General features: G+C 39.7%; 1 protein-coding gene across 1 annotated transcript in view; it reads right to left on the bottom strand.

Moving 5' to 3' along the window:
- LOC126474668 (anoctamin-7-like) overlaps window positions 1–13,198 on the bottom strand; it is a 290,663-nt gene that overhangs the window by 60,186 nt on the left and 217,279 nt on the right. The window contains exons 6-8 of the mRNA XM_050102146.1: window positions 10,559–10,727; window positions 3,459–3,630; window positions 2,476–2,733 (exon numbers count right to left, since the gene is read on the bottom strand). Of these exons, the coding sequence (XP_049958103.1) occupies window positions 2,476–2,733; window positions 3,459–3,630; window positions 10,559–10,727 (599 nt within the window). The remainder of the gene's footprint in view (window positions 1–2,475; window positions 2,734–3,458; window positions 3,631–10,558; window positions 10,728–13,198) is intronic.

The following is a 13,198-nucleotide window of genomic DNA, read 5'->3' as shown; positions in this document are numbered from 1 at the left end:
AAATCTAATTAAAAGATTACAAAGATTATGTATGCTACAAAAACAGCAAGAATTATTCTTGAGGAAAGATGCACATCATGCAGCATCAGTTTACTGCTCCTGTTTTCACTCCAATGATTCAATATGCTTGGTATGCATCAAACTTGATAGAGGGAAAAGCCTCCATTTAAAAATGTGAATGAAGTAGGCTTTCCACTGAAGCATATTTCAGAAAAATGTTTATGCTGAAAAAATGCATTCATAAAATGTGTGTGGTGTGAACAATATTTATGTTTTAAATGTTTATTTGATGATTATTGCCCAAAATATGTAATGAAGCTGCCTGTAATAAATAAAAAACAGGTAATTCCTTGATAGAATTTTCAGAAACATTACTTCCATTCATAACTACATCCAGTTATGAAAACTGGCCCCTTTAACTATAATCATTATTCAAGTTAAAGCCATTATAACTAACTGTAAATTATATATATTTTAAGTAAATAAATGAAACTGTTAAACTATATTTAAATTTTTTAATTGGTAGTTCCAAATTGCAGGGAATAAAATACAATGAATAATTATCATTCTGTACACTAACCAACTGTGCCACACTACTGACTGCACAGTTGTTATTCAAAAATCACTCACAATGTGGTCAAAAAACTTTCAAAGAGCTTTTCTTTTTTCCTACGGACCACTCACATGAAGTATTTTAGGAACTTTGGAAGGTCATATACTTGCTTCTATTCACACAATTTGAGCCAAACCAGTGAGAACCATCCCACGTCCTCCCTTTTAAGATGAATTAGCCACATAATATAACCAGTCACGTATAGTTGTTCCATGTAAGTGTCCCATAAATGCACCTAATATTGATAATGAGGAACATACATCTCGTCTATGAAAATCAGACATATGCACATAACAGAGTAAACATAAAACTGTGGAAGAATGGAACAACAAATGATGGAGAAAAGAAAACATCTAGTATAGTGTCTTTTCATGATTACAGCATTCTATTGGTGTTTCATAGTTCTATTGAGATTTCCTTGTACTTGATTTTGTTGTTTCCTTGCACTGGAAAAATCTTAGTACTGGTATTTTTTACCACTGGATAGAATAGATGATGCTGTTACCATATTGCAAGACAACTGATAACTAACTAGAACTTCATTTCATGTACTTTCTTTCATAAAATATGCAAAAACTAAATGTACTATAACCTTGACAGGTCCTCTGGTATGGTTAGGATTTCAATTTCTTCATAACAGCAGAAGGACAGGTAAACACTTTACTGAATTATTGAGACTTCACTTTGCCACTGCAGCATTCTGTTTATAATCTCACTCTAAACCTGTAAATTATGTGCTGATACAGTTGCAACAGAACTTCTCACTCCATATGAACACAGGGCTTAACAGTGAACTGAGCAATAGCACTAGCAACCAAAATTAATTACTATTCTCCGTCTCACTACTCCACCATATCTACACTCAAACGGGGAAGAGAAGACTGAAATAACAAAATACTTATCTCGAAAATTTGTGGCCTAGATGATTGTGGGTGGGTTCCTTAGAAGACATCAAACACATTGACCTTTCTTATGCAAATACAAGTGTACCAAAAGTATTATGATATGCGGATATAGAACACACTGCATTTTGACCAATGTCATATGTTAGGAATGTTACTTGATGTTACAGGCTGGTGTATGCAGGGGGCAAAGGAGGATAAGAATATGGGGAGGTGACTGGGGTGGTGCGTGGGGAGATCTCTCCAGAGAATAAGCAGAGATATCTGCATATACCTACAGTAACTTCGCTGGTGTAGGAGAAGGGAAGTCACAATAGAGCCAGACAACTGTGACAAGTACACATAGCCTACAAACAGAAGACAACATGAGAAGCCAGTGGGGCAACAGGTTGGAGATACATGAGTGCAGGTACACTGACAGGGACAGGAGGAGATTGATATTTGGAGGGTTGTTGAAGTGAAATGATTGAGTGACTCTTTTCACCCTTGAAATTTAGAGAAGCTGGTGTTGGAGTGGGGTGGACTAGCAACACAGCCTGTGAACCAGCCTTGAAACTGACAACATCGTCGTGATCAGCATTATATGACACTGACTGGCAGTCTAGCCTATACAAGAAGCTACACAGCAATTATGTTTAAGTCTATATATAAATATGGCTGCCCCTCATGAAAGTTATGTGACAAGATTACAGACTGACCACAAGATAGGATCAGGTAAAGAAGTTAGCTATCACCTTTTCCAAAACAAATGACTTGACTTGGGCTCTAATTATTTTATAGAAACACTAGGATCACACAAACTGGACGTTGAGTATAAACTCATTCCTTCATAATGGGAGTATAGCATCTTACTGCTGCAAAGTATCAGTTGGTGGCAACAACTGAAGCAGATTGGTACTACTACTACTACTACTACTACTACTACTACTAGGGTTATCATCATTAAAATAAATTACTTACCCCAAAATGAAACAAAAATTGCATAGAAGACTGTGCCTGGATGATCAAAGAGGTAGGCAAATTGAGCATAGCCACAAACATCACTCAGGTCCCAATAATTGCAACCAATTTCCACATCACAGAGAGGACACATCTTAAACTGTCCTTGGCTACTGCATACTTCTTTTGCCAGTCTATTTGAGTGCATTGTGCAAACACCATACATGAAGACCAACAAGCCAACCACAGCAGCAGGCAGTAGCCATCCAGTGTAGAAGCCTGCAGTTTTAAAACTGTGTTACAAAAAAATCCTATCTTATTCACAGTTCAAAAAAAATTTTAAGCATTGGCTGTTACATATGTGGCCAATATTGGAACAATAAATGTAGGTACATTCAAAATTCATACAAAATCAAGAAAGAGAGGGAACCAAACAATACAATTATCAAAGTCAATAAATATTGGCTTATCAGAAACTGATATTCATGAAGCAAAACATGAAAAAGAACACAGGTGTCTCAGAAGATACATGTCAGATGAAGCAAGAAAAAGAGTAAGTGACTGAATACAATGGAAAGTGGGAGAAAATATATGGCAGAAAATTGACACTGAACATGATTCATTTCTCTTCTACCAGTGCTACTTTCTGTGAATCTCTTTGTTATTCTCTTAATTTACTTTTTCCAATAACAGCCCTCTTACTAAGCCTCTAACTTCTTTGTTCATTTCATGTTACTATACAGTTTTAGTGACTGCCAGAAGGAAATTATTTGTTTTCTTACTGCTATATTAAGCAAACTTTGCAGATCATTGACCAAAGATATATAGTCACACTAAAACATCTAAAGATGGGCATATTTGCAATCAAATTACATTAAAGAATATTGTATTGGAAATTAAAAATGTAACAGAAATAATACGTGGATACATAAAGAAACAGTTACTTCACATGTAAGTTAAACTAGTGCATTTATCACTTTCGTCCTACGATTTCAGTGACTCACCAAGCCAAGCAAAGTAGATTGCTATCTTCTCACCAAAATATTCTCTAATATGGTCAAGTGGTTGGTACTTATACCACTTTCCCCAACGGGCCCAGTATTCATAGAGGACCTGACGGGGATTGAGTGTTCCTAGTGGTGTGCCATCAGTTCTTCTCTTCACTTCATAAGGCCCCTTTGCAATAAAGAAGAATTTATAAGTTATTTCTTACCAGTCTCTGTAAGTAATAAAACAACTACTCAGTAAAAAACCTTCAATAGTTTGTTTTATATTTAGTGCTGATTGGCTCTGGAGGACTGTCACACCAGTGACTTAGGTATGACTGACTGCTATAACAATTTGCATGTTGATGTGGAATAGTGTGCTCAACAGCTTTGGAAGTTTTGAGAATTGTGCTTGCTTACTGCTTAGTTTGATGCCATTTCAATGAATGCACTACTGGCAGCCTCTCTTTACACTGTAATTCACTTTAAGCCCAAAGGATACCATCTCAAGGTAGATTATAATACTTCAATGTCAGTTCCACATTAGCAATATTGATAGACTTTCTCATCAGATTTTATACTCTCCTGTGAACTCAGCAAATGTTTCACACAGTACTGTGTTGAGGAAAATGAAACTATTTTTTGTTCTCTGTATTGTGGAGTAAACCATAAACAATGAATGAACAGCAAATATTCTGGTTGAAGCTTGCATTATGAGATTGTACAAAAGTGTTTTGGTTGTAAATGAATGTTTGTGTCTATCCACCAAAATGTAGCACATAACTGTCAACGGTACATTATACTGCAAATAAATACTAATAGGTACAGTATCTCTCCAAATATCAGAACAAGTAAAGAATAAGGTGAGAAATATTGAGCACGTATGAAGTTTTCAGCACTAAGAGCATGGCGAATTGTGCAAAAAGGGTTGCACCCAAAGCCTTGGTGTCACATCTTGCTCACCACAGCCAAAAACTTAATTTTATTTTTTATTCCATATAAATAGTACATGACACTACTTGAACTGATTTTTTAATTAAATTTACTGATTGAATAATAATAATAATAATAATAATAATAATAATAATATTTATAATTTCTCAAAGGAAAATAAAGGTTATTAAAATGACTCAAATTAGATGTACATGTAGAAATTAAAACACTGTAATACAGTTGTGAAACCAGAGTGGTTATATGCAAGTGAATATTTAGTATCAAATCGTAAGCTACCTAGTTTAGAAGTAGGCCACCTGGAAATGTTTAAAATGTGCATATCTATCAATTAGTATCAAATTATTTGGGCATTGGTGTGTCATGGCACAGTTAGCTGCATTATACCATTCACATTGCAGAATGTGATGGAGTAAGTCAATTGGTGCAAATCCATAACTGAAGTGAGTGTAAAAGTGGTCAATTAAGCTCAGATTATCATATGCATTAATCACACACTATCCAAAGATCAATAACACAATCAGTGACACAGGAGGGAGCATTGTCCTGATCACAGTTGCAGGTATTTCTGGCAGATGTTCCACTTTCTTCTGTCCATTGCATCTTCTGGGGATGCTGTTGGTTCTACCTTCTGCAATGTCCTCATCTCCCTATCTTTCCACCAAGTCCTTGGACGACCTCTTGGACGTCTTTCAGTCAGCTGGGAATTGAACACTCAGTTGGGGATAGATTCTCCAGCTCTGAAGACATGTCCCAACCACCAGAGTCATCATCCTCTGATGGTCCTACCATCAGCAGCGTTCACAAAACGTTGGTACAAGTCCTCTTTTTGCCTCCTTTCCCATCTTCCATTTTCTCTGTTGAATGTAGGCCCATAGATCTTTCTGAGCACTTTCCTTTCAAATGCACTCTTCAAGTGTTTGTGAAGTTGGCCATGTGTTGCAGCCAAATAATAGAACCAGTTTTACTAGTGCCATGTAAAGTTTGATCTTGCTGTTTTGTGAGCCCAAGTGTGACTTGAATAAGTTATTGAGACTAAAGAAGGCATGATTAGCATTAACTATTCTCTCTTGAACCTCTTTCCTAACCTTGCTTTTATTAGATAGACTCAATCCTAGGTACTTAATTTCTCTACTCGTTCAAAATTGTGTCCGCCTATATTGATAGTGGTAGGCTGTCATTTCACAGAGGCCAATGAGTGGGAACTAGTGTAAATATAGAAACCATTCACATACAGAGCAGGGGTGACTAATGGTCTGGCAGAGGCCACAAGTCCATTAAAAGCAATGAGAAGAAGGATACTTAATATGGAGCGTGTGGAGAGTTAAGAAGGGTGGCAAAAAATGAACTCTTAACAACCTGTGGGACAGGAACTGGAAAATAGGTAGAGGGCCCCCAAAGACCCCATTCATGGAGTGTAAGCAGGTTGTGATGGTGTCAAGCCGCTTTGTAGGCCTTACAAAGATTGAAGAAAAAAGCATCAAGATGTTGGCGCTGAGGAAAGGCCTGTTGAACTACGGTTTCCAATCAAAGTTGATGATCAACTGGAGATGGTCCCACACAAAAGCTGCAATGTTAAGAAGATGAAAGGTCCTGAGATACGAAGACCCAATTGAGCTGATGACTAACCATCCATTCTAGTAATTTGCGAGGGACCTTAGGCAGGCTGATCAGACAGTAAATATCAAGGGATTATGGATTCTTGCCAGGTTTAAGGACAGGAACCACAATAATGTCTCTCCATTGAGAGGGAAAAATGCCTTGGAGCCAAATACAGTTAAACACCTGGAAGAGATATTGTTCGTCATGGAGGATTGAGGTGTTGAAGCAATTGATTATGCATGAAATCAGGGCTGAACTGTGCGAAGAAGAGGGGGCCAAAAGAAGTTCCCTTTCAGTACAAGGTTGATTGTAGGATTCGATCTGACAAGGGGTAAAACATTTAGCAGGAAGCTTCAGCCCCCTGTTTCTGGACGAGGAAGGCGGCTGGATAGGAGGGTGATACTGATGACATTGAAAAATGGGCTACAAAGTGTTCCGCAAGAACTGATGGATCTGTGCAAAAGCCACCTGGAGTGGTAAGGCCTGGAATGGAAGGCTCCCACTGAAAATCTGGGAGGGTTCGGAGTGTAGTCCACACACCCCTGATGAAGGGACAGAAGAACCTAGGGAGGAGACAAAGCATTCCCAACACACCCATGTGCTCGACTGATTAACTGTCGGGCATATACTACATGATGTACACATGTTGTTGGAGCGATCTCTGATATATATGTATTTTTTGTGACAGCTATGATTGCTTGATTTTAAGACCTTCACCCCAATTACTAGTTTTGACTAAATCATGCTGTCATCATCAGATTGGGATTATACTTTGCATACCTGTGGTGTTTTTTGTATTGACATTTTGCTCTCAAAATGTTTATGACACATGTATGTGAACATGTATGCAAAGTGTAATGCCAATCTGAAGAGGACAGCACGATCCTGTTGAAACTAGTAATTTAAATAAACGTCTTAAAATCAAGCAATCCTGGCTTTCACAAAAAATATATAAGTAATGGACTTTGACATGAAGAAATTTAAAGGTAATAAGACTGGCAGAGAATGGCTGCTACTTAATATGTTGCAAGGTGCAGTGACTATCACGGATGGCGGTGGCAATAGCCACACTCCAGGATGGAACAGGCAAGTGAGGCTTGAGTGGGGAATGGCAGGGCAAACTGCCTTATCAAACAGGTTACACATGACTTCATCAATACAACCTGACAAAGAATGTGTGAACATGATCTGGGAGGTATATAGAGGCCAATCATCACTATGTGAAGCCCAGCAGAGAAAGCTAGCCATTGTGAGGTGGGAAGGGAATGAGAGAAAAGGAAGTGGTCACTACCACAGAGGTCATCATGTGGTGAGCAGTATAAGAAAGGAAGAACAGGAGGGGAAGTGACCGCAAGGCCAATGACAAAGAAAGTGCCATATGCAGAACTAAAATGAGTAGGGGAACCATCATTAAGAAGGCTTAGCTCATGGTCTGCAAGAAATTGGTCCCTGGGAGCCCCTGACCAGGTGAAAAAGCACTGCCCCGCAAAGCGTGATGGGCACTAAAATCTCCAAGGAGAAGGAAGGGAAGTGCAAGCTGCTGAAGGAGGGCAGTTAGGACAGCGGGTGTAGGTGACCTGTCAGGAGGGAGGGAAAAATTGCAAAAGTGACTACAGGGTCCAAGTTGACTGGACATACAAAACATGCAGATGCCACCAGAGGCCCTCAAAGGGTCAACGCAGTTCCGACAAACCACGGACTCCACAAAGAGTCAGTGAGCAACCATCAGTGAAATGAAATTCCTGGAGAATAACACAAGTTGCCAAGTAAAAGGCAATAAGAGAGTGCAACTCTAGGGGGTGATGGTAGTATCCATTACAGTTCCACAGAATAAGCATGGAGTGGGTATCCAAATGGTAGGCAAATGGGCTGGAGCCAATCACACTACCAGGTCACCATCTGTCACCAACAAGGATCAGGTGACACCAATAAATAACAGGTCAGACTCATGTTGCAAAGTTGGAGATGGTGCCTTCAGGTTCACTAGGGGTGCCTTGTCCTGAGAGTCCTAGTCCTACTCCTACTCCTACTCTTTCTTAGGTCGAGGAGGGCAGAGTGTGGAGGGAAAGCAGGCTTCTGTAAGATCTGGAGCATAAAGAGAGCCAGTGACCTTGGGGCGCACTGACTGTGTGTCCCATGACTGAGTTGTGATAGTAGGCCTCTGGCATTGGAGACATCAAGGTGAGAGGACCCAGGAGGGAGCCACATCACTGGTGGGCATCAAAGAAGGGGTACACTTCTCTGGCCAGGGAAGGAGAGCAGCACCCATAAGTGAGAGCATGGGAACTGCAAGGGAGTGGGAGTGGGAGTGGGAGTGGGAGTGGGAGTGGGAGTGGGAGTGGGAGTGGGAGTGGGAGTGGGAGTGGGAGTGGGAGTGGGAGTGGGAGTGGGAGTGGGAGAGAGAGACGAAACAATTCTGGGAGGAGGGAAAAGGATGTGTCAGAGGAAAAGGTAGAAGTCATTGATACAGGTTGAAGCCAGTCATATTTTTTATGAGCCTCAGTGTAAGAAACTATCAGGGGTCTTATGCTCCTGTATCATCTCCTCTTCTTATAAAATAGGCAGTCAGGCAAGCATGGAGAGAGATGGTTTCGACAATTACCGAACATGAGCGGTGGGACACAGGGGCTCCCCTCATGGACTGATTGTCCACATTCACTACATAAAGGCTCTGCCTTACAGTAGGAAGACGTGTGCTGAAATGCAAGCACTGAAAGAATCACAATGGTAGTGAGACGTACAGCTTCAGGTCACACTGATAACACTTGACCTCTCATCCTTCTCTGGCAGGGCACCTCCCTCAAATGCCACAATAAAGGTGCTAATATCAGTGTGATTATCCTTATAACCTGTCTGAACATGTGAAACAAAATGAATGCCCCATCACTTCTGATCTGCCCAGAGTTTCTCGTCAGTTTGAGGGATGAGGTGCCTGTGAAAAATGACTCCCTGAGCCATATTTCAAAGACTGGTGAGGAGTAATGAACACCAGGACATCACCTACATGGTCACAAGAATGGAGGGCTGCAGAATGGATGCAGAATAAGTTTTGATTGACAGTGAACTCAACCGTATCTTACTGAAAGACTCCACTTTGGCAGACTTGTCTTCGATGTTTTCGACAGAAAATAACAGCTTAGTGGCAGTAAATGTGTCCCCATCCATCCTAATTCAGACTAGGTAACAAGGGAAGTGTTGCACCCCAAGCTGGTGAGCCTGGCCCTTCTCCCAGAGTGTAGTCAGGTAAGGGAAGGCCGCAGGGAAATAAGAAGCAGCATTAAATGATCCATTACCAACTGAAGAGATGGTCATAGAAGAACGGCCAGTTTTCTGGAGCTTGATAAGTTTCATACATCTACCCTGATACCACCCACTCTGATCAGGGGCTAGCTCCACGGGTACAATGTAGCCATTTCCAGTTCTGATGCTGCAGAATGTCAAGCAACAACTCCTAGGCATACATGGGGAGCCAACAGATCAGGTATCACAAGTGCGATCCCTTTGTTGTCAGGGGCTCAGCCACATGAGTTCATAACAGCCCCACCACACAGATTGGCTACATGCACTGATAACCTATCAGTGTGGAAGGGGGGCTATGGAGGGGAAGGTCGAGGGGAAGGAAAAGGAGAGAGGTATCCATGTGATAGATGCTAGGGAGGGAATTCTTGCCCAAATGGCTGACTCTACATAGAGAAAATTTAGAAGTGGAGGTCAAACCCCAAAGGGGGACTAAAAATGCATAAAAGGAAGGATGAAAAACAAAAAGACAAGGAAAGCAAAACTGGAACGAATACAGGAAACTGGATGGCTAGCCAGGTCAACATAAGTAAGAACCCAGAGAGAGATGAAAGGAGGGGGCAGAGGGGAAGGAGGAGGACAGGACGGGAGGGGCACAGGGAAAGAAATGCAATCCAGGAAGGAAGAACAGGCTGCAATAGCTTGGGGCCCCATGTGCACCATGGATGAGCTCACAAAAGAACTGTAGGCCTTCATGGGGGGGGGGGGGGGGGGAGGGGGGAGGGGGGGGGGGGAGAAATCTTGCTGTCTTCTGAAACCCTGGATGTACATTCACTAATGAAATTTGTCATAAATAATGCATCACAGTTTGAGAAGAAGAGTGATGACCATACCTACAACATTAGAATTGAAAAATGACACTTATTACCCATTACTAAAGCAGTCAAGGGTGCAGAAAGGAGTTCAGTACACATCAACAAAATATATTCATCATCTGCCCAATAACATAAAAGTCTGAGATAGCAATGCAAGTTTCAAATCTAACCTATAATCATTTATTCTGAATAACACCTTCCATACCATAGACAATTTTTATTTAAGAACTGGTAGCCTGCAAAAAGAAAATTAAAGAAAAAAGACCTAGTTTTAATTATAGTTCCAAGAAACAGTATTGAAAAATAGTATGATTGTTATTGTTAAAAGTAAATTATGTATACATATTCTGTAAGCTGACACAGTCCACAACATTTTGATACAAATATGGGGCAAATTATCTGTGGAAGGTGTAACTAATAAATTAACAAGATTAAAGTAGAAACCATACTTACATCATGTAGAGGAAATGCTGAGCAGAAGACCCCTTCTTCCACTAGCCTTTCAATGCCCACTTCACCTTTCTTCTTCTTGCCAAATATAGCTGTTGAAAGGATCTCATACAATATGCGACTACGCTGAACATTGGTAAAGTAAGTATCATGGTTATCACTGCCAAGGAACCTGGGAACAATTTTTGTAAATCTGTAAAGCCTGGTCTTTCTACCAGTTTGCAGAAAAATATGTTCGACATACGAGTTACTGGTAATGTTATGAATTATATTTTTGGATCTGTAGGTAAAACGTAAGATGATCCTCATGGATGCAGAGAAAAATCATCATGGATGTATAATACATCAGAAAAATAATGTAAAGAATATTCATTTTACATAAGAATTAACATATTGAAGGTTTAATACTCACTCCATAGGCTTTTAGTATTCATAAAAAATGAATACTACATTTTATTTAGAAATTAATGCAACAGTTGACAAAAATATAACTGTACCCAAATAATTCACCACTTAGAAAAGGCATATTGACTGCACAAAATCAAGCAGTGAGAACAATATATGGTGTTCAAATCAAATGGCTCCAAGCACTATGGGACTTAACATCTGAGGTCATCAATCCCCTAGAACTTAGAACTACTTAAATCTAACTAACCTAAGGGCATCACACACATCCATGCCCGAGGCAGGATTCAAACCTGTGACCGTAGTGGTCGCGCGGTTCCAGATTGATATATGGTGTTCCTCCAGAGTAATCTTGCCGATGCCTTTTCAAGGAGTTAGACATTTTCACCACTCTTTTGTTTGTATGTATGTATGTATGTATTTATTCGCCAACAGAATTAATCATAAATAACCCATTATAATTTATGTAAAATAGTAATGTAAACCTTTACAACACTAGACGACGACGAAGAAGACGACAACGACGACAAAGACGACGACGACGACTCCTAAGAAGAAGAAGAAGAAGAAGAAGGTGAAGATGAAGGTAGTCTTTATAACTCATTGCTAAAGCTATCAGTGGCTTTCGCAAGACTTCAATATGCAGCGACCAAAATCTTTTATTTTTTTCCCATTAACACAGAATGTTCTGGCAGGCAGAAAAACAAATCTTCAGTCAAACTTAAAATCATTTCTTCTGTCAAAAAAATAAAGTGTCTCTTAAGTTATGTGAGTATTTAGTATTAAATATATGTCCATTCTTAGTGAACGTGAGCCAATGTGCTACTGAGTAGCATGTCAACTATCAACAAGTAGTCATACTCTCAAATAAATGATGTACAAGTAGCCTGCAGACTGATTTTTTCCACATGATTTGGATAAAATTAGTATCATCATTTAGCAAGACATGAATTATTCTAAAAATTCTGAAACTTCATCCACAAAATTTTCCTATGCTTACCTTTTACTTATTTTGCATGGTCTCCTTTGAAATACTCTCATCCACAACTGATACACCATTCCAAACACTGTTTCCACTTGTGGAAGTAGTCTTGGTATGCCTCCTGCTGCATGGTGTAAAGCATCATCTGTGAACTACCTTTTATCTTGTCTGTCATTGCAAATCTTCATCCTTTCAATGTGGTTATCAAATTTGGAAACAAAAAAAAAAGTCCACAAGGGGCAGGTCTCAAGAGAGAGAAGGATGAGGCAGCACAGTGATGTTTTTTGTGCAATAGTGACACACCAACAGGACTAAATGTATGAGTGCATTATGGTGATGTAAGAGCCATGAATTGTCTCACCACTTTTCAGGTGTTAGCCTTCTCACATTTTATCACAGACATTGCGACATGTCCAGATAGTACCATTGATTAACAATTTGTCCCAGAGGCCTGAATTCACGATGAACTAATCCTTCAAAGCCAAAGAAAACTATCAAGATTGTTTTGACATTTGACCTGACCTGACAAGCTTTTTTTTGATCTTGGAGAGCCTTTCCTGACCTATTGTGAAGATAGGACCTTGGTTTCAACATCATAACCTTAGACCCACTTCTCATCACCTGTTATGATTCTCTTAAGAAACACCTTATTCCCATTTGCATGATCCAAAAGCTCTTCACACATTATGAGGCAAAGATCTTTCTGGTGTTGATTCATGAGCTTTTGAACAGTCAGTCTTTCATTGGCACACACAGTTTCGTTGACTTTCCTGACATGAGCATCATTGGTAGATGTCGAAGGGCATCGTGAAAGAGGGCCATCTTTAACTTCCATCTGGCTATTTTTAAACTGTGTGAACTATTTGTAACATTGAGCATAGCTTAAGCACTCATTACCGTAAGCTTCCTGCATCATTTGGTGCATCTCTGAAATGATTTTCTTGAATTTCATACAATGTTTAATGCAGTTGGGCCACTCCTCTAACTCTGTCATCTCAAACTTTGCAAATTGTCAACAATGTTCTACTCAATACAGCAGTAAACAATAACTAACAGACATACAACAATGAAACTATCGGCAGTTACACATTAAATACAGGCGTATGCAGGGATGCCAGCTGCATTTCACTTCAACAATGGCGCAAAATTACGAATGTTCCAGAATTTTTTGAACAGCCCTGGTATAAAATGATTACTAAGGACATGGAACAGTATTTGACAGTTCATTTTCTCCCTAACGACAGACAATTATGTTT

This window comes from Schistocerca serialis, chromosome 4 (assembly GCF_023864345.2).
Source record: "Schistocerca serialis cubense isolate TAMUIC-IGC-003099 chromosome 4, iqSchSeri2.2, whole genome shotgun sequence".
NCBI classification, from domain to species: domain Eukaryota; kingdom Metazoa; phylum Arthropoda; class Insecta; order Orthoptera; family Acrididae; genus Schistocerca; species Schistocerca serialis.
Note: the sequence above shows the minus strand (reverse complement) of the source record. Positions and strands in the feature narration are given on the sequence as shown.